Here is a 26,561-nt window from a genome sequence, read left to right as displayed (position 1 = left end):
TGATTACTTTCACTGCCCAAGAAGACACTGGGTGGCTGGGGCCTGGGTTTGGGGGAGCTCAGGGGCTCAGGGAGCTCAGGGGCTCAGAGAGCTCAGGGAGCAGGGGCTATGGAGGTGAACCAGGACCAAGCTGCAGCCGCTACAGAATTGATAAGAAAGTGTTTCGCTAAAATTCCACGGGTATTTCCTTTGGAAACAAAACATAATTTCATAGGGCAATAAATGGAGAGAGAAGAGAAAGCATACGGTGCATGTGAGGGCCCAGATGTAAAACTGTTATCTTCTGGTATTCATGAATTTATTGTAAAAAGGGAGCATACTTTAATATCAGGAACAATAAAAGCCATGTTAAGTGGCCTAGGTTAGTTTGTTGAAAATGAAACCTATAAGGTTAATTTTTAGAGAAATTCTATCATATGTTATCAAAAGTCTGCATGGACTTTACCTACAAATTTCACTACACTAACAGCTCTACAGAGATCCTTGAATTCCCAATTGCACCTATAATTGCACTGGAATTGCTGATGCCTGCAAGCTTCCTAGAATCAGGGGTGGGGAACCTGGGGCCTTGAGGTCACATGTAGCCCTCTAGGTACTCAAGTGCAGCCATTTGACTGAATCCAAACTTCACAGAAAAAATCCCCTTAATGAAAGGATTTATTCTGTAAAAATTGTACTCAGTCAAAAGGCCACACCCAGGGATCTAGAGGGCCACATGGGGCCTCAGGGCTGCAGATTCCCCACCCTGTCTAGATTGTTAAATAAAATAAATTATAACAAACTGCTAAACTTTTGGTGTTTAATGCCCATAGCTTGATTAGTAACTTTTTTCCATATAAAAGGGGTTGAAAGTCATAAAGTTCATTACAAAGCAGATAACTTCAGTCCCTTCTTTTACATAGCAATCAGAGTCTAAATTTGTTTTGTGACTTAAATAAAAAAAAAAGGACATTTTCATTCAATGAGAAATAAACAAACATGCCAAAAGATGACTATCCCTTATCCTTTAGATGTGATTTTATATATTAGAACAAAGATTATAGTAAGCACCGAAAATTAGGCAAATATTACAGATTTATACTGGCTAAGTATTTTTAGGGGTTTTGTTTGGTTTTGGACAAGTAAGGGTTAACAAACCTACCATATCATAGCTGTCTAGCATTATTAGTTATACAACTATTTTGCATTGTCAACTTCTGTTTACAAATATGGATTGGCCAAAATATTATTTTTAATACCTCTTGAGTATGTATAAATTCATCTTACGTGTCTTTTGATAAACTGCAGTCATGTCGTAGTATCAAAGTGTATCTGCTTATCTGTTTCTGTAGTACAACTTAAGTGGTATCTTTCTTTTAAGACCATAATGGAAAATTGTTAGGTATAGCTTTTGTAGTAGCAAATTTCTAAGAACTTTTGCCAAGCTGTCAATAAATAATTCCATATTAGATAGCTTTGGCTCTGAAAACGTAGGGGTACAATATCCTTTTGGAACAATCCAAAGTACTGTACTTACTCATCTAGCTAAGAAAGTTTCCTTTGCAGTTTACTTTTCACTTACCACACTAGTAAAAGCATTACTTAAATGTATTAAAATAAGATCATGGAAAAATTTACCCAACCTCCCTCCCACCACCCAAAAAGAGAAAAACCTAGAATTGAACCAAAAAAAAAAACCCAATCAAAATGATCTTTATGGGACTTAATACATGTTAAGAGCCTGGCATAATGTGCTTTAATGGTTTGTGGGTTCAGTTTTATTGATGATCAGATCTTGTCTTCTTGGTATATAGTGCCTCTCTAGAGAACATTGCTGCTATTAAGACAGAAAAACTGTACATAACAAGGGTAACACTCTTTCATGACTACCCCAGGCTTTTACTTAGTTAAAAGTAAATATTACTTTAACCTTAGGATTATGAAGGACAAATAAAAACTTTAGTCTGGGAATCTCATTCCTGGGAGTGGAGTCAAGAACATGAATGTTGAGTTTCAGTTTCCTACTTTTCAAATAGCAGAGAATTAATTATACAAAGGTAAATTTAAATGAGCTAGAAAAGGAAAGAGAAAACCATTTAGGCATCTTCACCAAGAAAATCCCAAATGCGTTCGCAAAGGGTCTGACACAACTATGTGATGTATAAAAAGTTCAAGAGACATAGTTTCCGGGTAATTCATCATTTTATTAATCATGCTAGCAGATAGTTAATAAAATGAGTCAGTACTACTCTCAAATGCCAAAAACCCTTCACGGAACCCACTCAGTGCTTATATGTCCTTGGAAGGGCGGGTGTTCCTTAGGGTGGCAATCAACTCTGGTTAACAAGTAATGAGAGAATGAAGGTTATAATGAGAGGTGAATCTATTCTAATGAGAGGGGAATGCGACTTTGATTTTGTGATTTACTTCTAGACCACCCCCAGCATTGGGCTATCTAGACAAAGGACCTGCCTCCTACCCAAGCCTGAGTAGAACACAATGGGCTGAATTCACCTTAGATTAAATTCTTTGTAAGTTTCTCTAATTGGGTGGGGCAACAACTGCACCTGGATAAGATGGTCTAGGTGGGGTAAGTTTTTGGGCAAGGACAGAGATTTCCTTTAAAAAGGAAATAACCATGGATTTCCCCAATAATTGGTTATTTAATAATCATTTCTCTCAACTGAAATGACTCAACAATAGCAAATTTAAATACCGATGACTATATTCTTTTGGCTTACTCCCCAAATTACCAAGAAAAAAGAATTTATCAGCAAACCTAAACATTTTGCTCTTAATTTTGACTGAAAGCAGGCATTATAAGTGTTGTAGTAATTCTTTAAAACAAACTCTGCTTCATATACACAGTACTGAAGTATTTGCTAGTGTTTGCTTATTAAGTACAGGGATTTTTAATGCTAGATGATGACAAAAATTATCAATTATATAAGATATGATAACCTTATAGGTCAAGATGATAACAGAAACTACATTTCTGGTCTGTCCTAGCAGGTTAACTTTTTAACTCATGGCTACATTTGAAACATCACAAAATACTAATGATATCCACAGTTTAATGTAGCTAGAATTCAGAAAAGGAGGGATTATGTATTTCCAAAGTGGTACTTCATGAAAAGAGAGAAAATATTAACTAAAAAATAAAATAAGGGGCAGCTAGGTGACACAGTGAATAGAGCACCAGCTCTGGAGTCAGTAGGACCTGAGTTCAAATATGACCTCAGACAGCTGACACTTACTAGGTGTGATCTTGGGCATGTCACTTAACCCTGATTGCCCTGCCTCCCCTCTCCAAAAAAAAAAAAGAAACATTTTGTATTACATATGTAGTCTGGCCTCATTTTCAAAACCATTAAACTCCCCAGTTCATGGTTTTTATTCTCACACCAGGCATTTTCAATCATATTCTTGTAATACCCAGAACAATTAAATATTTCTTATTTGTTTAAGAGATTTTAATAGTTCATATCATATTCAAATCTGCAATTTTTTCTGAAATTGTTATTAGCTTGTTTTTGAAAATCCATTTAAAACCCTACTCTAGTCCCTTTTCTACATTATAGCATCTGCAATACATAGGATTCTACTACAAATAAAATCTTTTATAGAAAAAAAAGTTTATTGACTATGAAACTAAACATCAAATATCCTACTGTCTTTGTTTTCTTCAAAAGAAATTTTACTCCCTTTTGCTGAAAGCCCATCTTTTTTCATTGATGGTCAAGTTGAATTTTGCTGGATTGTTTAAGCAATCATTCAATCAACAAGCCTACTGTGTGATAGGCACTCAGAATACAAAGACAAAACTGAAGTGGTGACCTCAAGAAACTTACATTCTATCCCAGGAGAGAATAAGTTTGTGTGCGTGTGCTTATATACTTACATTTACGTAGTTAGAAAAATTGATGCAGGATATTAAGAGAGGGGAGCATCTGCAACTGAGAGAGCGTGCAGGAACCATTTCATTTAGAAGGTGGTACATAAGCTGAGTCCTTTTTTTTTAATGACCTAGGTAAAGAATCTTAGATAGAAGCAAACGTCAGGCTTGTAGGAGTTGGTTTTTCCCTTATCCTGCCTCAGCTGGCCAGGGTCTCAGGTACCCCATCCCACAGACTGCCCAAGAGTCACTTTCCAGCAAGGCAGAGCGGTGCTTCTCCAGCAAGGCCAGTAGGCCTTCCAATCTATGCCACAGTAGGATATTCTGCTCATGTCACAGCACATCCCTTCAGTGGCCACTCTGAATGTGATATCTACCTTCATCCCTCTGTCAATGGAAATTGCCACTTTTCCCATTCTCACTGAGATGAGTGACTGTGGCAGATCTCTCTGGCCAGCTCCCTCTGTATGCTAAGCAGAGGTGCCCTCCTGGTTCTGGAGCACAGCATGATTCACCAGCCTGATGGCCTTTGCCTCCTCTTCATCCATATGCCATAAGGGTAAAGATAAGTTCATTGGCCAGGCCCATGTCCACAGTGATTCAGGAACCAGTTTCTCTTGTACTGGGACAGAATCCTCAGGTTGTCTCTAAAGTCCCATGATGGCAGAGAAAATTGCCACCCTGAGGTCACAGGCCAGGTCCAGTTTGAGCCCCCCACCAGGATGCACTGTTAGACACAGCAAACATGGCATTCTGGTTCACTAGGCTCCTGAGCTTGAGCACAAAGGCAGGCACCTCAATTTCATTCATTTCATTCTTACTGATTTGCTCCCATTCCTTCATGTCGAAGACCCCCTTCACTGCCCCTTCTTAAAGTGAGTGCTCAGATATAACCAATGATGCAACAAACAACTCTGATATAGAGTCTATTCATCAGGTTCTCAGAACTACCTTCATGGTTTTCCCTGCACAGGGTCCACATCTAGATGTCCAGGGCCTAAGCACTGCCCCAGGAGGCCCAACCCCCTGAAAGCACAAAGACCACAGCCAGTGCCCTCCCCTAGGCCAGCATCCTCAGCAAGGCTACAGCAGTCTCTAGTCCTCTCTTCTTGTTTAGGGACATTCTTATAGGCTGAAGCACCCTTGAGTGGATTCTCAAAGGAAGCTAGGCATGCTGACAGATTGTGGGGGAAAAGGAGTATGGAAATTCTAGATATTGGGCACATGCAAAAGATGAGATAAGAAATAGTTTGTGCAAAGGCAGAGATAATAATAGACTCATGGATTAGGAACAATAAAAAGGTTGGTTTCATTAGACAGTAGACTGCATGAAAGGGAAGAATCTGTAAAAAGTTTTCGAGAGTAGGTTGGAGCTAGGATGTGGAGCTTTGTATTGGGCTCCTGAGTGGGTAATTCAGCAAGGGTGAGACATATAGGTCTGTTTACCAGAGTGAAGGGATTAGGAATAGGAGAAACATTTTAGAAAATGAGAAGCCAGAACCTGCTATAGTAGCAAGAAAGAAAAGTCTTAGTACACAGACAGAGTTGCTGCAAACCTCAGGCCATGTCCAGTTTCTTGGATCAGTGGTCTGCATCTTCTGTCATCTTCTCATCCCAGGGTCTTGAGAACAGCTGTCTACCCCAGACATCAGCTGCTTTGGACCCTCCTTTTGAAGCTTTTCTTGCTTTGTGATAAGCATTCTTTTCTGGGCAGTGGCTATCTCTTCTTTTGTTAGTCTAGGAACTTATGGGGCAAAGCGAAAGTTCCATAGGGACCTGTACTATAGGAGCCACTCCCTCAGGAGTTTGAGGAGTTAAAGCTGAAGTTTTCGATGCTTGGTCAACCAAGTCATTTCCATGACCATGAATACTGTTCTCTTGACTGTGCCCTGGAATTTTAATTACTGCTACAGTCTGGGAAAACAGTAAATAGTCTAATAGACAGGAAACCTGTTTCTGATTTTTAATGGGCTGTTCTGAGAAGATGAGGAAGTCCCGATGCTTCCATGAGCATCCCAGAGTCATATGCCAAAGTCTCATTCTCACTTTCCATCTTAGGTGGATTGGTAGCAGGATTGAATGTGCCTACACCAACTACATTCCCTCCTTTCTCAGAGGTGAATAAATCAGATGGGAGAGCTAACTGCAAAACAATAGGTGGGGCACTGATAACTGACCCAATATCGGTAACATATGAAGTCCACAAACTGCAGGAAACTTAGTTGAGAGCTGGATGGTCAGAAAGGGTTAAGGAAGGTGTCAGGGATAAAGGACACAAGGAAGTGGTTGCTCCTTGGTCAAATGAAATAGTGACCTGTCCTAGGAAGTGGCTAGAGGGCCTCAGGGACCAGAACAAAAGGATCTCTCCAATAAAAAGGGAAAGTCATTCTGAGGTATGGGTTACCATGATCTTATTAACAATTCCCACAACTGAGGTACCCTCTTCACTCCAGGGAGAGGAGAGTGGGGAAGGAAGGCAGAGGGTTTTCGAACAGGAGTCATGAGGATAAAGGGCATCTCCTGTATATCCCCCTCCTTTTGCCACCCCTCCTGCCAGCCCTCCCCAAAACCTAGTCATTTTGAGTGATTATGGTTGTAGGGAGGATCTCTCAATGTTTTCTGAGGTATTTTCTGTCCCCAACTTCTACTCTCCCCTTTCCTGACTCAGACAACCATGCAGGTACAGATACAGATGCAGGTACCTGGGTCTGTATGAACATAGGGTGAGCTAGAACTGTTCCGCAAAGCCTATGGAACCCCTGCTGGAGCTGGGACACATCTCAGCAATAGCCTAGAGTTCTCCACACTGCCAGGGCTTGAAACCACTGGTCCCAATCAAACCATTCTCCTCAGGGGTTTTTTCCCAGGAGAACTTTGGCTTGTACTTTGAAAGGGAAGAGCTTGTGGGGAATTTGTGGAGTCTTTTGGTAAAGATGGGTATATTTTAGGTAGTTGGGTAGTTTGAAGTTTGTTAAGAAGAAGGTTTTCAAATGATTCAATCCTTTCTTTCATTGATTCTAATTTAGATCTATGCTTTTTCTTCTTGCTTCTGAGTACTATTTATTATAGCTGCCCCACTTAAGAGGCTGTTTTCTTATTCATCAGTTTCTGCCTCAAATACTCTAATATGGTATTACCAAAGCTGCCCCAATGAGGCCAGCAAAGTTTAGTGTCATCACTAGTCAAATCAACCCAATCCTTGACTATCCTGAGGGACAGTCAAGACCATATTTCTTATACATTTGAAAGGCACATGTTTGTTCTGGGGTTTTCCTCATAAGAATTGCTATATCTTTCCCCATGCCTTTACCACACATCTGTCCCATTTTAAAAGATATCAAAGATAATAGCACCACCTAACTAACAAGTACACACAATACACAAATACACTATAAAGAGATATGACAACACAAATACACAAAATACAAGTACACAAATATAAATATTCCACATTGTGCTAGCAATTCACTTGAATTATAGAAGTAAATATTCCACAACTCTAATCAAGTGAGCAATTAAAAAGTTAATTCCAACTAGTTTAACCACACACAAAATCAATCACATAAGCAAGTCTTACACAAATAAATTTTACCGTGTGTAGAAATAAAACCCACAGGGGGAGCTAGGTGGCTCAGTGAGTAGAGCACTGGCCCTGGAATCAGGAGGACCTGAGTTCAAATCTGGCCTCAGACGCTCAACACACTTACTAGCTGTGTGACCTTGGGCAAGTCACTTAACTCCAAATGCCCTTCCTTCACCCCTCCAAAAAAAAGAAAGAAAGAAAGAAAATCCATAGAAAATTCCAAAGAATCCAAAGAAATCACAATCCATAGCTCAGATATGCATTTATAAAAGAGAGAAGAGAAAAACTGCAGGCCAAACCAGCCCTACATTATAAGAGAAAAGATAAACTCAAAAGCCAAAGCTGTGTGCTAACAAGGCTTACCAGAGTAATCTGGGCCAAGAAAAGGCCCCAGGAACATTCTTCACAATGAAAGGTGGGCTTGATCAAAGAATGGACCAGTAATGGAGCGAGAGTGAACTTTGAACTTGCCAGACCAGCTGAGCTGGGATTCTAGAAAAAGATCCAGTGGTGCCCGTCCCTTCTTCCCCATATTGGAAAGCTGAAGGCTTCAACCTACATCCATCCCATCCCACTTCTGACACCAATTAATGTTAACAATTTTACTGAGCCAGTCTCTAACCTGAGAATGATGAAACAGCAGGCCAGAGACAAAGTGCCAGTAATCAGGTAACCATTTAATTAATTAGTTTCATTATGAGGAACAGATTTCTAAACCAGGTATTCTCCTGATCAGAATTCCAACTTGCTGAAGTGAAGACAGAGATTATATACATAAATCACAAGTGGGAAGGGAGGGGAAAAAGTGGGTTACAAACAATCGTTCCCAGGACCAGAGTGGTTTCCCACTACCAGCCCACAAATCCCAAAATACTAAGGTGCAGGTGTCTTGAAGTTCTGTGGGAACAGCATTATTCAAGTCTTTGGGGGTCATTACTTGGTGGGTCACAGGACCAGAGTTCCATGAAGGAAACAGGTTCTACAGTCTTTGATTTGCTTCACTTCATGTACACAGGCAGAAAGATGCCAGTGACTGTGAGCCTTGTCAAAGTTTGATTGATCATTGTAAGCTTCATTGTGAGCTCTGACTCACAAGCTGGAAAAGATAATTCTTGAGAATTCTAAATTATTAGTGTATTCATTACACATATCATGTAGATTAATATAAAAATCATAATTCCACAAGACAAAGTGGTTATACATTCCCAAGATGTTTGGCCACAAAAGGAAGGATACATATGGGACAAGAGTGAGCAGGGATTGAAAGATTAATTGAGGGGTTTTTGAGGATGGGAGAGATATGGGCATGTTTGTAAGCAGTAGGGAAGAAGCCAGTAGACAGCGACAGATTGAAGGTAAGTGAGAGAATAGAGATGATAGAGAGGGCAATCTGCTGGAAGGGACAGGATGGAATGGGATCACTTGTATGGGGTTTGCCTTGGCAAGAAGAGAGATCACTTATTTATTTGAGACAAAGATGAAGAAGAAGTGTCAGAAGGCATCTGAGTGAAAGGAGATGAGGAAGAGAGGAAAAGAGGATGTTCACAGAAAATGGCCTCAGTTTTTTCTGTAAAACATGAGGCAAAGTTCTCAGATATAAGAGTGGAGGGAGAAGAAGCCTTGGAAGACTTAAGGAAAGATGAAAAGGTTTAAAAGAACCACTGTGAAGAATGGGATAGTAAGTTAATGAGGGTGGTATAGTAGGATTGTCTAGCAGCAGTGAGGGCCCAGTTGAGGCTCTATAAGATAAAGTTGTAGTGGACTCAATCAGAATGGTTGTGTGATTTTATTCACCTTTATCCAGCAGCAAGTGTATAGGAGAGAAGACAAGGTAATGGTGGGAGTGATCCAAGGCTAAAGCTTGGTAGGGAACAATGGGAGATATGATGATAAGACAAGATAATCAAAAGAAGAGGACAATGTAGAACTTTACTAGTTCACCAAAGGAAAGGAGGAAGCTGAGGTTAGTGCAGAGGGAGGTTTCCACATGGTTGCTTGAACTAAAACCAGGTACAGCACATCTATGCATCCATGAAAGGCTAACTCCCAAAGACACTTATGGTAACCTATACAGTCCCTGTCCCTCCATGACCCTATATTCATGGAGGAGGTAGGGAATAAAGCAAGCAATATAGAAAGCACATACAAGTACAAAGTACATCCTTCCATTTTATAGGGGGTATAGACAACTCAATGTCAGGAAAATGTTTCATAGACGAATAGAGCTTGAGATCAACCTTAAAATGAGCTAAGGATTTCAAGAGGTGAAGTTCATTTCAAGTTTGAGACACAGCTTGTGCAAAAACACAAATGTAGGAAATACAATGTCAAGTAAGTCTTTTTGTCTGGAAGCTAAAATGCATGAGACAGAGTCATAAGAAATCAATCCAGAAAAATAGGTTGGAGTCAGAGAAGCACTTTAAATGTCAGAGATATTTGTATTTGATACTAGAAGGACAACCAAGAAGGTACTTTTTCAATTTCTCTTTTTCAATTTCAAAGGTGAGATCAGGAGAGAAGAGGAAACACCTGGCAAGGAAATCTTGGACAGGAACCAAAAGCCCATATGAAGCACACAAGGGTCATCTCCATTGTAACTGCCCTGATGTTTCAGCTAATTACTTCTGGAGTGAGTAGTTCATGCTACCCACATACACTATGCCTCCTTTCCAGTCCAGGGAAACAAAATAGGCCAATCCTAGTATTCAGTCACAAAGAAGCCAAGATGTGAATGTAAGGAATGAAAGATAACACCCATGAGGAGAAGGGTTAAGAAACTAGGGTTCATCCATCTGGAAGTGCCAAGGCTGATGGAGAAATGAACAAAACAGAGCAAGCACCTACTATGTAGCTTTCTTCAAGGGTCTGAGCGATTCTTCCTATTCCAAGAATAGTGACTGTTATAAACAGATTTATAGGCACTTATTAAGCACCTACTAAGTACCAGGCACTATGCTAGGCATCTGGATGCAAAGACCAAAAAAATGAAAGTGGATTCTCTCAAAAGGCTGAATCTCTACTAGAAAAAAAATCACAAATTATGGGATTAACTGAAACGAGAAGGATTTAAATTAGAGGGAAAGAAGAACTCAAAGCACTGAGAATGATTAGATAACAACACAAGCAGCCAATGGAAGCATGGGAATTCCAGGACTCAGTCTTTGCAATTTTGTTACTGTTGTTTTGTTGATTTAGTCATGTCCAACTCTTCATAACCCTATTTGGGGTTTTCTTGGCAAAGATACTAAAGTGGTTTGCCATTTCCTTCTCCAGCCTATTTTATAGATGAGAAAACTGAGGCAAATAGGATTAAGTGGCTTGCCCAGGGTCACACAGCTAATAAAGTGTCCGAGGCTGGATTTGAATTCAGGTCCTCCTGACCCCAGGGCCAGCACTCCATCCACTGCACCACCTAGCTGCCCAGTCTTTGTAATGAGTCTGTCTAATCAAGTGTAACAATAACTACTTTGACCCCTTCTGTCTGAAGACCAAGTATGTGACATTTCCACCCCTTCCCCCAAGGTTCGCTTATACCTCAAAAGGCATGGGGGAGAGAGGTCTCTCATCTCTGCCATTAACTCAAGACCCCGCTGATTACGTTCCCCAAATTTTAGGGATCCAAAAACCCCAGTTTTACTTAACCATTTAACATCAGATTAATTTTTACAAAAGTATATTTACTTCAAAGGTAGAGCAAGAACAAACATAATCCCACCACCACCATCACTTTGGTCTCTTGGGAGGGGATAGGGAGTAGGAGCACAAAGCCTAACTCATTTCCTAAGTAGTATTAGTCCCACCAAATTCCAAGTCTTACTCTAGGTCCCAAACTTGTGTCCCAGGACCTTAGCTTCTCAGGGCTTCCCTTGTGGCCTGGTGGCAGCATCCAGACTGGATTTCTGGGATCCAATGTCCCCATAAACCAAACTCCCATGTCCAGAACTTCACTCCCTCTGTCTCAAACTGAAAAGGGCAAACAAAACAAGACCAAAATGCCAAGCCCAATATGGGGCCACGAGACCTAAGGAGAGGGGAAGGTACCCACAGGCCCTTTCCCAATTATTACATGTTGACCATGCTATGGATGAGCAAGACCTTCACCCCAGGATACCACCAGAAAGAAAGTGTGACTATGCTTCCCTCAGAGGGACTTAAAGACAGACAGTTACGATTACACAGCCAATAGAAAGAGGCTGCTCCTTGGCATGTGGCAGACCACCATAGCATGTTCTCTCCCAGAAGTGGATCCCTAGCAACTCCCACATGGGTGCCTACATCTTAGGGCAGGGATAGGGGACCTGCAGCCTTGGGGCCACATATGACCCCCTAGGTCCTCAGATGCAGCCCTTTGACTGAATTCAAATTTCATAGAACAAAACCCTTTAATAAAAGGATTTTTTCTGTAAAACTTAGACTCAGTCAAAAGGCTGAGCCCAAGGACCTAGAAGGCCTGGGGGTGTGGGGGGTCTAGGCATGTACCAAAGTCCCACTACACAAGTCCTTTGGCTACTTGTATTCAACCATTCTCAGTGCTTTGAATTCTTCTAGTCCTCTAACCTAAATCCTTCTTGTTTCGATTGACCCCATAACCTATGACCCTATCCCTAGTAGATATTAAGCCCTCAAGAGGAACAACTCTTTCATTTTTTTGTCTCTGCATCCTGATAATTAACACAGCCAACACGCATTTATTAAATGACTACTATGTGCCAGGCACTGTGCTAAACAATGGTGATACAAAAAGAGGTAAAAATATTCCCTGCCCTTAAAGAGCCCACACTCTTTAAATGTTATCCTTAAGGATAAAGGATTCCATACCAATATGAGATATCAGTGCTTAAAAAAATGTTCATTGAAGTGAATTGAAGAGAATCAAAAAAAGAAGTTGCAAAATTGTAAATTAAGGATGCAGTCTACAGCCACTATGTTGTGTCCTCAAACAGAATGGACGTGTAGAGGAGGGGAAAAAAACTTGGCCAAGGTCTCCATCAGTCATCTCCTCCTTGCTCACAAATAGAAGATCATAGTGGACATCTCTGCCATATTCATTCAGTGCCATTTTGACTAAGACCATTGAGGCCAAGGAATTTCTTTCTCAGAAGAGAGGAAGGGACAGGATATTTGGAAATAAGATGAATTCTCCTTTTCCTGGCTAGAAAATGAAAGTCAGATTGATTAAGAGGTTTCTGTTGGAGAAAAACAACCTGTATTTTATCTAAAATATCACACACTATTTATTAATATATAAGATTCTGATTGGAAAGATTTCTGACCGAAATGATTCCTTCTACAAATTAGAAAGCCCATTAACCCAAATAATTTCCAGCTCACATTTTATACTAATTATGAAACAAAAAGATGAGATTCCCCAGCAATGGAAAACAATGCTCCGTGATTGAAGTTTAGGGGTTTTGATTTACCAAATAGAATAAGGGGCATATTCATGCCAGAGCACCCTTAAGGATTTTCTTAAGGGAAAATCTTGTCATCTGGGAAAACTAAAGGTATTCCTTCTTTCCATCAGGTCAATGGTAGGCAAAGGAGACATCTAATTTCTTGATTTGGTTCCTGACAATGTAAAGAACATTTCCACTATTCCTTAGTTCTGACTCCTCTGGACAGTACACACTGTATGGCAACTACTTCTTTGACTCAAGGAAGATGAGGAAGAAAAAGAGAGAGGTAGGAAGAAAAAAGAGAGAAAAGGAAAGAGAGAAGGGAGGGAGGGAAGAAGGAAGGAAGGAAGGAAGAAAGGAAGGAAGGAAGAAAGGAAGGAAGGAAGGAAGGAAGGAAGAAAATAAGTATACCAGACCAAAGACACTTAAAATATTAATTCTTGATTTTAACAACCCAACAGAGGACTTAGTGCTATTGGCCTCCGCTCTTGCCTAAGGTCTCAGATGTAGGACTTGAACCCAGGTCTTCTGTCTTAAAGGGCAATGAATGCTTTTTTTGCAATGAGTTTGCCACCAGAACACAGATGTTATGAAAAGCATCACTAAACATCCACAAAAATTGGCAAGGAAAAGATTAACATCATTGTCACTGGACACATAGACTATAGCAAGTCCACCACTAGTGGCTGCCTCATCTACAAATGCGGTAAAATTGATAACAGAACCACTGAGAAGTTTATGAAGGAGGGTGCTGAGATGAGAAAGTGCTCCTTCTAAGATGGCTGGCTCTTGAATAAGCTGAAGGCTGAACATGCCTATGATATCACTATTGACATCTCCCTCTGGAAATTTGAGACTAGCAAGCATTATGTGACCCTCATTGATGCTCCAAGACATAGAAACTTTATCAAAAAGATTATTACAGGCACATCTCAGGCTGACTGTGCCGTCCTCATTTTTGCCGGTGGTGTTGATGATTTTGAAGCTAAATAGGGAGAGCTGTGAGCATGCCCTTCTGACCTACACACTAGGTGTGAAACAATTGATTGTTGGTGTCAACAAAAGGGATTCCTTTGAAACCTGGGCTCCCCATCACCAGAAGAGATATGAGGAAATTGTCAAGTCAGTACCTACATTAAGAAAATTGGCTACAACCCTGACACAATAGCTTTTGTGCCAATTTCAGGTTGAATGGTGACAACATGCTGGAGCAAAACTCTAATACAAAGAATGGAAAGTCACTTGAAAGGATGACAAGGCTAATAGGACCATACTGCTTAAAGCTTCGGTTACATCCTGCCACCAACTCATCCAACTGACAAGCCCCTGTGTTTACCCCTCCAAGACTGGCATTATTGGTACTGCACTTGTTGGCCATATGGAGACTGGTGTTCTAAAACCAGGCATGGTGGTCACCTTTGCTCCATTCAATATTACAATTGAAGTGAAGTCTGTTGAAATGCATCAGGAAGTGGAGCCCTGCCTGGGAATAATGTCGGTTTCAATGTCAAGAACGTGACTATCCAAGATGTCCACCATGGCAATGCAGTTAGCAATCGCAAGAAGGATCCACAGAAGAAGAGCCAAGATGACACAGAAAAGTCAGGGACTCGCCTGAACTCTCCTCTAAATGTCTTTAAATAATGACTCTAAACAAATTCTAGAGGGGCAGAACCCACAAAAAGATGGAGTGAAACAATTTTCCAGCCTAAGATAACTTAGAAGGTTGGCAGGAAAGGTCTATTGCTCCAGGATAAGAGTAGAGTGCAGTCCAGTGAAGGCCATACCAGCACAGACCAGGCCCCAGCAAACCAGGACCAGGCCTCCTGGGTGACTGAATCAGAGGTAGTAGTTGTGATTTCCATACCTATCAGCCCACAGACAGTAAGGGGATCAGACAAGTCAGAAGGAGATTTACAAACTCCCTTTGCTGGCACCAGGGGCAGGATTCTGTTGCATTGCCTATACTTGGATCAGGGTCACTTGGATCTGGCTCACAGGCCTGGTCTTAGTCCCAATGTGAGGAAGAGCACTAGCACAGCAGAGCTTGCAGCCACAGGGGAGCTGGGACCCTGGTCACAGTTCAAGGGTCAAAAGGAGTATTTCTGGTCATTCACAAACCAGTACACAGTAGAGGAAAGTAGTAAACACACCTCTCCCTAGATCATACCACCTTGGAAAAGCCAAAAACTTACAGGCTCCCAGAATTATCTCTGAAAACAGATATAGAAAAAAAAAATCTGAAGTTTGGGACAGCGCCCCCTCCATTTGGGAAGCAGAGCCACACATTAGCATAGTCAAAAAATAGGCTGAAAATGAGAAAACAACAGAAAAAAATTTTGACCATAGAGAGTTACTATGGTGACAAGGAAGATCAAAACACACATTCAGAAGAAGATAACAAAGTCAAAACTCCTACATCCAAAGCCTCAAAGAAAAATATGAATTGGTCTCAGGTCATGGAAGAGCTCAAAAAGGATTTTGAAAATCAAATTAGAAAGGTAGAGGAAAAATGGTAAGAATGATGCAAGAAAATCATGAAAAAAGATTCAATGGCTTAATAAAGGAGGCACAAAAATACTGAAGAAAATAACACCTTAAAAAATAGAATAGGCAAAATGGTAAAAGAGGCACAAAAATCCAGTGAAGAAAAGAATGCCTTGAAAAGAAGTATTGGCCAAATGGAAAAAGATATATAAAAACTAACTGAAGAGAAGAACTCCTTAAATAGAATTGACCAAATGGAAAAGAAGATAGAAAAGCTCAGTGAAGAAAATAATTCCTTAAATGTTAGAATTGGGCAAGTAGAAGCTCATGACTTTATGAGACATCAAGAAACAAACAAAATCCAAAAATTGAAAAAATAGAAGAAAATATGAAATGACTCATTGGAAAAACAAGTGACCTAGAAAATAGATCCAAGAGATAATTTAAGAATTATTGGACTACCTGTAAGTCATGATCAAAAAAAGAGCCTAGACACCATCTTTCAAGAAATTATCAAGGAAAAAATTGCCCTGATATTCTAGAATCAGAGGGTAAAATAGAGAATGAAAGAATCCACCTATCACTTCCTGAAAGAGATCCCAAAATGAAAACTTCTAGGAATATTATAGCCAAATTCCAGACCTCCCAGGTCAAAGAGAAAATAATGCAAGCAACCAAAAAGAAAGAATTCAAATATCTTTCTGGCTGCTTGTATGTGAATCTTACTCTCAACACAACTGGCTCAAAGAGGGAATTATATACACACTCAGTTGTTATAGCAATCTCTCTTACCATACAGGAAAGTAGGAGGGGAAAGGGGTAAGAGAAGGTTGAGGAAGGGGGAGCTGAAAGAAGGGAGAGCTGTTTGGGGGAGGTAAAAGTCAGAAGCAAAACACTTTTGAGAATGGACAGGGTAAAAGGAGAGAGAGAAAGAGCAAGATAAACAGGGGGGAAATAGGATAAAGGGAAGTGTATAGTAATTATTACTATGAAAAAATTTTTACATTGAGTTTCCATGATAAGGAGTTCATTTTTCAAACATATAGAAAACTGAGTCAAATTTATAGAAATAAGAGCCATTCCTCAATTGATAAATGGTCAAAGGATATGAACAATTTTAAGACAAAGTAATCAAAGCTGTCTATTGTAATATTTTTTAAAATGCTCTAAATTGGGGGGTGGAGCCAGGATGGCAGCATGAAAACAGGGACTGGCTTGAGCTCTCCCCCAAATCCCTCCAAACACCTGTAAAAAATGACTCTAAACAAATGCTAGAGCTATAGAACCCATGAAAGGACAGAGTGAAACAAGTCTCCAGCCCAAGACAGCCTGGATGGTCACTAGGAAGCATCTATTGCACCATGCTGGGAGCAGAGTGCAGGCCAGCATGCCCCACATGGGCACAGACCAGCCTGGAGTAGACCAGATAGAGCAGGCCTCAGGGCCCTGAATCACTGAACTGTGGCATTTTCCAGACTTCTCAACCCACAAATGCCAAAAGCAACATAGCAGATCAGTGGGAAAACTGCTGGACCTGGGTGAGAGAAGGACATGGTTTGACCCTAGCCCCAGGGCAGCAGAGGTGGATGCAGTGGTGGTGGCAGCAGCAGCAGCTGCTGCTTCCAAAGCTTCAAGCCCACAGACAGTGGGGGGAATCAAGTGGCTGATCAGAGTGGGACCACAGGGATCTCTTTGCTGGCACTGAGGCAGGATTCTCTTGCTTTGCCCTGCTTGGATCTGGGTCACAGTCCTGGTTGGTAGTTCTTGGGGAAGAAGGAGCACTGGTGTGACAGAGTTTGTGGTGGCTGTAGAAAGGGAGTCCTCCTGGTAGTTACTTGGCAGAAAGGAGTGCTTGCACTCACAGACCAGAGCACAGGCCAGTAGAGGACTATCATACCACCTCAGAATAGAAGTAGCTCTGCAAACAGCAGTGCAAAAACCTTGAAGCTTGGGACGGAGCACTCTCCATTCTGGAAGAAGTCACACAGTGACAAAGAGTTCAAAGGTCAAGTAATTGGCTGGGAACATGGCCAGGCAGCGTAAAAAGACTCAGACTACAGAATCTTACTTTGGTGACAAAGAAAACCAAAACATACAGCCAGAAGAAATCAACAAGGTCAAAAGATGCTACATCAAAAGCCTCCAAGGAAAATATGAATTGGTCTCAGGCCAGGGAAGAGCTCAAAAAGGATTTGGAAAACCAAGTAAGAGAAGTAGAGGAAAAATTGGGAAGAGAAATGAGAGTGATGTAAGAAAATCATGAAAAACAGGTCAACAGCTTGTTAAAGGAGACCCAAAAAAATACTGAAGAAAATAATACTTTAAAAAATAGACTAACCCAAACATGAAAAGAGCTCCAAAAAGCCAATGAGAAGAAGATTGCCTTAAAAGGCAGAATTAGCCAAATGGAAGAGGTCCAAAAGATCATTGAAGAAAATCATGCCTTAAAAACGAGAATGGAGCAAGTGGAAGCTAGTGACTTTATGAAAAATCAAGAAATTATAAAACAGAACCAAAAGAATAAAAAATGGAAGACAATGTGAAATATCTCATTGGAAAAACCGCTGACCTGGAAAATAGATCCAGGAGAGATAATTTTAAAATTGTTGGTCTACCTGAAAACCATGATCAAAAAAGAGCCTAGACATCATCTTTCAAGAACTTATTAAGAAAACTTTCCTGATATTCTAGAACCAGAGGGTAAAATAGAAATTGAAAGAATCCACCAATTACCTCTTGAAAAAGATCCCAAAAGGAAAACTCCTAGGAATATTATCACCAAATTCTAGAGTTCCCAGGTCAAGGAGAAAATATTACAAGCAGCTAGAAAAAAAAACAATTTGAGTTTTGCAGAAGCACAATCAGGATAAAATAAGATCTAGCAGCCTCTACAATAAGGGATGGAAGGGCTTGGAATATGATATTCTGGAGGTCAAAGGAGCTAGGATTAAAACCAAGAATCACCTACCCAGAAAAACTGAGTATAATACTTCAGGGCAAAATATGGATTTTCAATAAAATAGAGGACTTTCAAGCATTCTTGATGAAAAGACCAGAGCTGAACAGAAAATTTGACTTTCAAATACCAGAATCAAGAGAAGCATGAAAAGGTAAACAGGAAAGAGAAATCATAAGGGACTTACTAAGGTTGAACTGTTTACATTCCTACATGGAAAGATGATATTTGTAACTCATGAGACCTTCTCAGTATTAAGGTAGTTGAGGGGAACATGCATGTATATATAGACAGAGGGCACAGGTTGGGTTGAATATGAAGGAATGATATCTAAAAAAATAAAATCAAGGGGTGAAAGAGGAATATATTGGGAGGAGAAAGGGAGAGATAGAATGGGGTAAACTGTCTCACATAAAAGTGGCAATAAAAAGCCATTATGGTGGAAGAGAAGAGGGGGTAGGTGAAAGGGAATGAGTGAATCTTGCTCTCATCAGATTTGGCTTAAGGAGGGAATAGCATTCACACTCAATTGGGAAAGTAGGGGGGAAGGAGATAAGGGGGAGATGATAGGAGGGAGCGCAGATTGGGGGAAGGGGTAATCAAAAGCAAGCACTTTTGAAAAGAGACAAGATCAAAGGAGAAAATTGAATAAAGGGAGACAGGATAGGGTAGAGAGAAATATAGTTAGTCTTTCACAACATGACTATTATGGAAGTGTTTTGCATCATGATACACGTATAACCTATATTGAATTGTTTGCCTTCTCAAGGAAGGTGGGTGGGGAGGGAAGAAGGGAGAGGATTTGGAACTTAAAGTTCTAAAAACAAATGTTAAAAATAATTTTTTTTACATGCAACTGGGAAATAAGATATACAGGCAGTGGGGTATAGAAATCTATCTTGCCCTACAAGAAAGTAAGAGGAAATGGAATGGGGGGGGAAGTGGGGTGATAGAAGGGAGGGCAGACTAGGGAAAGAGGTAATCAGAATACATGCCATCTTAGGGTGGAGGGGAGGGTAGAGACGCGGAGAAAACTTGTAACTCAAAATCTTGTGGAAATGAATGTTGAAACCTAAAAATAAATTTAGAAAAAATGCTCTAAATCACTATTAATTAGAGAAATGCAAATTAAAGCAACTCTGAGCTATTACCTCACACCTGTTAGATGAACTAATATGACAGAAAAGGAAAATGACAAATGTTGGAGGGGATGTTTGAAAATTAAACATTAATATACTATGGTGAAATTGTATACTGATTCAAACACTCTGAAGAGCAATTTGGAACTATGCCCAAAGGGCTATAAAACCATGCATACCCTTTGACCAAACAATACTGCTACTAGGTCTGTATCCCAAAGAGACTCTTTAAAAAAGGAAAAAGACCTGTGTGTACAAAATATTTACAGCAAAATATTTATAGCAAAGAATTGGAAATTGAGGGGATGTTCCTCAATTGAGGAATGGCTGAACAAGTTGTTGTATATGATTGTAATGGAACACTATGTGCTTTAAGAAGTGATAAGCATGATGCTCTCAGAAAAACCTGGAAAGACTTACATGAACTGATGCAAAGTGAAATGAGCAGAACCAAGAGAACATTGTACACAATTAACAGCAATTTTATATGATAATCTATGAATGACTTAGCTATTCTCAGCAATACAATAATCCAAGATAATTCTGTAGGATTTGTGATGAAAGGTGCTGCCCATCTCCAGAGAAAGAATTGGTAGAGCCTGAATGCAGATCAAAGATACTTTTTCTTTATTTTTCTTGGCATGGTTTTTGTCTGTCTTTTCTTTCACAGAATGACTTACACGGAAATGTGTTTTGCGTGTTTATGTCAAAAATGGCTTACCTTCTCCACAAGGGGGGAAGGGACAGAGGGAGAGAATTTGGAATTCAGAATTTGAAAAAAAAATAAAGTCAAAATTGTTTTTACATGTAATTGGGAAAAAATAAAATATTAAATAAGGGAGGAAAGAGTATTGTTAAGGAACAATACTTGAAAGGAAAAAAAGAATGATTTGCTCATGGAAGCAGTTGGCTTCACCACACAGGTCATTATCCTGAACCATGTAAGCCAAATCAGTGCTGGCTATGCATGTGTTCTGGATTGTCACACTGCTCACTTTGCTTGCAAGTTTCCTGAACTGAAGAAGAAGATTGATCATCATTCTGATAAGAAGCTGGAAGATGGCCCTAAATTCCTGAAATCTAGCGATGCTGCGTAGTTGACATGGTTCCAGGCAAGCCCATGTATGGAGAGCTTCTCTGATTGTCCTCCTCTGGGTCATTTTGCTATTCATGATATGAGGCAAACCATTGCAGTTGGTGTCATTGAGGCAGTTGACGAGATCTACTGGAGCGGGCAAGGTCACAAGATCTGCCCAGAAGCCTAAATGAATGTTCTGTACAATACCTGGCACCCCAGAATTGATAAATGGTGGAAGGAAGGTCTCAGAATTGTTTGTCTCAATTAGCCATTGAAGTTTAATACTTAAAAACTAGTTCATGATCACAATAAATACATCATAAAAGCTTCAGGAGGAAAGGAATGTTTTGTGGACCATTTGGTTGGCAGCAGTTTTAAGCTATTAGTTTTCCGAATCAGTAATTTTTAAATGGAAATAAATTGACCAAAAATCTGTCATAGAATTTTGAGACCATTAAAATAGTTTAGTGGGGGGGAAGGAAAGCAATGAATGACCTCCACTGCTTCCCAATGTACACCTGTACTAACTGTCCTCAACATTATGGGAGGAAAAAATCAGGCAAAATAACAGTTATATAAACCCAAATGGTCTCATTTAAACAAAAGTCAAATTGTTCTGAGCAGTGTTCCAATTCTCCATGGCACAGTTTGACATTTTTATAGGTTTAAAGAGTAAATGAAATAAACAATGGTTGGAAAATATCAAGAATGTTATAATGTTTTGAAGTTTCTACATTTTCTTTCTAATTCTGTTATAATCTTGGAAACATCTTGGAGACATCTAAAGCTATCTTGGACCAGGCAGATCTGTTTATTATCAGCTCTAGGATCCTTTCTTGAACCATATTTCCAAAGCCATCACACAGAGCTCTCATGGCCATAGAGTGGTGTAGTCTGAATAGTACCAGCTGTTTCCCGCTGTTATATGAATGGAAGGAACCACAGGCCAGTCCACTACCCCATTGCATAACTCCAACTTCTGCCATTTTCTCCACAGTAAGATTCTTTCTGGCTACTGGATGTCCCTTAGTGTCACTAATTTGCTTTTTGGCTAGTAAGCCTTCTCTTAGCATTTCATCTACCATCTGCTCTTGCTGCCAGTCACCAACACACAATTGAGGTAAGAAAGATTGGCTTAACAAAACAAGATTAACAGCTCCATCTGGTGGAAGTCCCAAGTTCTCAACTACATTTCCACTTAACTCTAGTCTCACTGCTTGGATATCATATACGCATGCCTCTCCCACCTGTTAGTAACACTCCAGCTTCATTACCATGTAGCCTTTGGAACAAGTCATCCACACCCTCATTAGTTTTCTTAGCCTGTAGCATATCCTGAAGTTATATTGGCTGGTGGTGCTGCCCATATCTGGAAAATGGTATCTAATTTGGCACTAGTCAAACTATGGATTGTTCTTAGTCCACACATGGAATTTTGTTCCGTACATATAGTGTTTGAACTTTTCAGTGAGAGCCCACTTCAAAGTCAAGAACTCGAGCTCATACACTAATGATTCTCACTGTCAGCCAAACCTCTATCATAAATGCGTGGTGGCTATCCCTCAGCATAGATCTCAGACCTTCCAGGCTTTGTTGAGAACAAAAGGGTTTTTACTTGGTTGTGCATTGGCCAACACTCGCTCATTTGTAAGGAAGCTAACAACATTTGAAGGATTTTTTTCACAATAGATAATCAATCCAAAGGGATTTGTTGGTTTTTAAGACAATTTTCATTTCTTACCCTTTAATTTCTGAATCTCCTCAGTGATATATTCATGAGTGAAGTCATTCTTAGTTATTTAACCACTATTAAGAAATAGCGAGATACTTCTTAACAAATTTGTGGCAACAACCACTAAATCTTCTATAAAGTCTTTGAATCTCGAAGATTGAGTGGACCCAGCCAATTCAGAAACTTTTCTACATTCTCTTGGTCAAGACTCACATTTTGTTGGGATACTAGGTGACCCACATACTTAACAGAAGCTTTGCAAAAGATTAACAAAAGCTTTTGACATTTGTCTACTGACAGCTTCAGAGCAGTTTCCTCTGGTGGATCCAGCCCTTTCATCAGCCTCTCTTCATGTTCTTCCAATGTTTTTCCAAAGACTATGAGAAGCCAGACACAGTGGTAGATGCCTATAATCCCTGCTACTGGGGAGGCTGAGATTGGTGGACCACTTGAGCTCTAGAGTTCTAAGCTGCGGTAGGACTGAAGCCAATGAGATGTCCAAAATAAGTCCAGCACCAATATGGTGAGCCCATAGGAAAGAGGGTGGGAGAAGAGTATTGGAAGAGTAGGCAGCACCAGGCTGCTAAAACTTCAGTGCCAATCAGCAGTGGGAACAGCTCCCACTGCCCTTCCAGATTGGACAAGATAAGGAAACCAAATCTTAAAAAAAAAAAAGCCATCTAGATCCAACTTTCACTTTCATCACCAGGTAGTTCATGTCTCAGATTACTTTCTCCATCAGCCACTGTTGTTGTTGAAATGCTAAATGGTATATATATATATATATATATATATATATATATATATATATAAAATACACATATATATATAAAATACATATATATATATAAAATACACATATATATATATAAAATACACATATATATAAAATACATATATATATATAAAATACACATATATATATATAAAATACACATATATATACATATGTGTGTATGGATGTTTGTAGAGAGTATATTCTGAATGCAATTGAGATTTCCTTCTCCCTTCCAGGAAAAAGTTGAATTGCCAGGAAATGTCATTAGCCTTGAGCACAATGCTTTTGATGACCAATACATGGGCTGTGAAGAGACTATGGAGATAAGGGCGAAAGATCTCTTAGCTCGAGAAAGGGCAATGAACTCGCATTTCGATAAAGTTTGGAGAAATGCAGAAATTAAATGGAAAAATATGCCTACCACCAAGAAAAGAATGAAGAGGCTATTTGAAGTTGCTGTTATTGCCTACACAATGGAAAGAAATAAGATTTACCCAATCTTTAATCAAGCAGTGAGAAACTGCTGTCGGTCCCGGGAGGCTTATATGAACTACTTCCATTTCAAAGCTCTCCATTTCTATCTGACCAGAGCTGTTCAGATCCTGAGAAGATCCTGCAAAAAGGTTTACAGGGGCATCTCTGTGGCACAGCACCCTGATGGAACAGGGGAGATGCGTTTTGGTCAATTTGCTTCAACCTCTCTGAAACAAGATAAGGCCAGAAAATTCACAAATGGCTCAGGGACATTCTACAAGGTGTACACCTGTGAAGGGGCTCCTATTGAATATTTGTCAGCCTTTGCAGATGAAAAGGAGGTGCTGATCCCCCCATATGAGGTGTTCAGTGTCTCTGGGTTCTCAGATTCTGGAGGCTTAAAATGTGTTAAGCTACGCAGCAAAAAAAGAACATTTAGCAAGTTTAACTGCGCCTACCTACAAGGTGAGCTGGGGTCTGGCACAAGGCAAGGCTTGGATTGGGCTCTAGAGAGATCAAATTTGAGGTCAGAATGGTTGGGCTGGCATTTACTACTATGTTGTTCTTCGATTGAAGAAAATTGGGTTCCAGTTTCTGCCCCTGATAGTTGCTAGCCATGTGTCCAGTGGTTGAACTAGAGAGCCTCTGATGGGTTGAACTGGATGGTCATTGGGGTCCTTTCCAATCCTTCTGTTTCCACTGATGCCCTATGAGAAAAAACAATATTTACCCAAGGACATAAAGGTGCTAAGTACAAGAGCCAGGATTGAAATCCAGAACCTCTGGGCTCCAAATCCAGTGGTCTTGGTGTTGCAGCACCCTGGAACTAGGGTGAGAGAATCCCAAAAGTCATAGTATCTGAGGACTGAGAAATTGGGAACTTCTGCTAACTAAAAGTTAGTCTCTGAGCCTATTCTGAGAACCAGTTACTGCTAGAGCACAGCCAGTGATGCTGCTCCCGGAAGATGCTCCTTTGGACTTGAGTATGAATAACCAAGGGAGACTGAGCAGCCTTTGTTCCTAGAGATAGCTTTAGAAAAACACAGACTTTCTCTATCTAGAAGTCATGGGTACATCCAGCCTGGAGAGGCAAAGACTTGAGGCAACATTTAGTTACATCCTCCAATCAATTAGCCTTCCTCAGGAGGCAATTTGTTCTCCATGACTCCAGGTCTTAAATGGAGGATAACTGACCACTCTTAGGGGAGGTTGCTGAGAGGATTCTTGGGTAGGAGTTGGACTCAATAGTCCCTGAGGTCCTTCCCAACTCTAAGCCTCTGTTGTCCTATAGATAAGATAGGTGACATATGGTGAACCATGTGACCTGGATGGCCTAAAGGCAGTTCGATCTAAGGGAAACAGCACTGCATTAGGTGTCAAAGGACCTGGGTTCAAATCCTGGCTATGCTACTTACTACATGTGTGGCTTTGGGCAAGCTACTGCCTCATTTCCCTGGGCCACTATTTCCTCATCTGTATAATGAGTGAGTTGAATTAGATCATTTCTGAGGTCCCTTCCAGCTCTGAATATGAATCTATACCTTAGATTCTGGCGTTCTTGTGGACTTCCCATCTGCCTTTATCCTCTCTGGAGACCCTTTCACAGGGGTAGAGAGAGATAGAAAGTGACAGGCCACCAGGTATTTTCAGGAATAGAAGATACATGCCCAATTCTGCCAAATTAGCAATGCAGAATGGACTGGGATGGGACTGGGATATTGGGAGGACTGGGACTTAGAGCATAGAGCAAAGGACCTGGGCCTACCCTGTCTGATTAGGTACTTCTCAAAGCTGTGATGGAGCCAATTGCAAGGGCTGGGCTGGGCTGAGCTAAGCTTAGGGCTGTCTAAAGCCCAGCTCTAAGAAATGAAAACATTTATTTCTCTTTCAAAGAGAGAACGCAATTAATTTGCTGCAAGGCCCCGGTAAAAAAAATCTCTTTCCTTCTCTCCATCCATCTCTGGGCTCCATCCATGGGGCCTGAAAGGATCCTGTCCCAGAACCCCCAGACACACTCATCTTCACCCCATTCTCTCCATTTTGAGCAGACTTGGAGACATGCTTTCTGCTCAAGAAGCTGCTAAGATCACATATAATCCACAGAATAGAAGAGGTTCCACTGTGAACCAGTGTTCAGCCCAGAATGTCTTCCACTATATTCCTAACTATCTGTGGTACCCTCTGGTAAGAGGAGGTCAGGGATGAGAAGAGAAATAAAAGAGCAGACCCTGACTCCTAATCTTCTAGCAATGATGGGAAAGGGAAGAATGGGGGCAGGCTTCCAAGTTGAACTCACCCTTGTTCCTACATTCTTTCCTTTACAGCTCCTGGTAATAAGGCAGCAGTCCCTGGACAACTGACAAGCATCTTATTCTCTTGAGTCCTCACCCTGGTCCTCCAAGCTCATTCCCAGACCTTGACCGGATTGTGACTACACTGGGGACCCATATAGACAATAGTGTAATGATGAATATTTACCAAATGGCTCTTCCCAAATTCCCAATTCCCAAAAAGGGAATTGGAGTTGGAGCACTTTTAAGCATAATCTGCATTATTAATATTTTCCACCACTTTCTTAAGTCTAGACTAGCAATAAAACAATAACTGCTGTAGTATCTGCCAGTTTCTAAGTACTCACACTGAAAATGTAACAATCAGCTTTCTCAGGCACGTTGGAGCTGGTTCTAGAACACCCCAGCATTTGGTGTCTCTCAGCACCATAGGCTAAGGCAATGTCTGGTTATCTATAGCTCAGATAGGGCAGGTTGGGGAGGGGAATAGTTTGAGTCTAGTCTTATCTTTCCCCACAATAAACCACGGAAAGTGTTAACATGGAAATGTTTTAATCATAGATTGTGAGATTATCAAGTTGAAATAATAAAGAAATGATTTCTCACCATTAGTTGGCTTTTATTCTTAAATCACAGTCATTTTCACATACACATCCACCCATCCAGCTGTCCCTTGTAACAGAGGAAAAGAAATCCAAAAGACATAGAGACTCCCAGAACCCTGAAGATCTAGAGATAGCTAAGCTTTAGACCTATTTTATTCTAATTTTGTT

At 40.4% G+C, this 26,561-nt stretch overlaps 1 protein-coding gene and 1 pseudogene across 1 annotated transcript; both read left to right on the top strand.

Annotated features, from left to right (window-relative positions):
• The first annotated feature begins 222 nt into the window (after nt 1–222).
• On the top strand, nt 223–4,904 carry LOC118836661 (annotated as a pseudogene).
• A 5,112-nt stretch (nt 4,905–10,016) lies between these two features.
• LOC118839172 (ecto-ADP-ribosyltransferase 5-like) lies at nt 10,017–25,884 on the top strand. The gene is made up of 3 exons (XM_036746619.1): nt 10,017–10,086; nt 23,260–23,962; nt 25,822–25,884. The coding sequence occupies exons 1-3, from the start codon at nt 10,024–10,026 to the stop codon at nt 25,875–25,877; spliced, it is 822 nt and encodes a 273-aa protein (XP_036602514.1). The 5' UTR covers nt 10,017–10,023; the 3' UTR covers nt 25,878–25,884.
• The last annotated feature ends 677 nt before the right edge of the window (nt 25,885–26,561 follow it).

Source organism: Trichosurus vulpecula, chromosome 2 (genome assembly GCF_011100635.1).
Source record: "Trichosurus vulpecula isolate mTriVul1 chromosome 2, mTriVul1.pri, whole genome shotgun sequence".
Taxonomy (NCBI): Eukaryota; Metazoa; Chordata; class Mammalia; order Diprotodontia; family Phalangeridae; genus Trichosurus; species Trichosurus vulpecula.
Note: the sequence above shows the minus strand (reverse complement) of the source record. Positions and strands in the feature narration are given on the sequence as shown.

Coding starts and splice junctions, on each gene's coding strand:
- LOC118839172 (XM_036746619.1), top strand. CDS start 10,024: ATGAAGCACACAAGGGTCATCTCCATTGTAACTGCCCTGATGTTTCAG. Junction 10,087..23,259: donor TTCAGCTAATTACTTCTGGA/GTGAGTAGTTCA, acceptor TCTCCCTTCCAG/GAAAAAGTTGAATTGCCAGG. Junction 23,963..25,821: donor TAACTGCGCCTACCTACAAG/GTGAGCTGGGGT, acceptor TTTCCTTTACAG/CTCCTGGTAATAAGGCAGCA.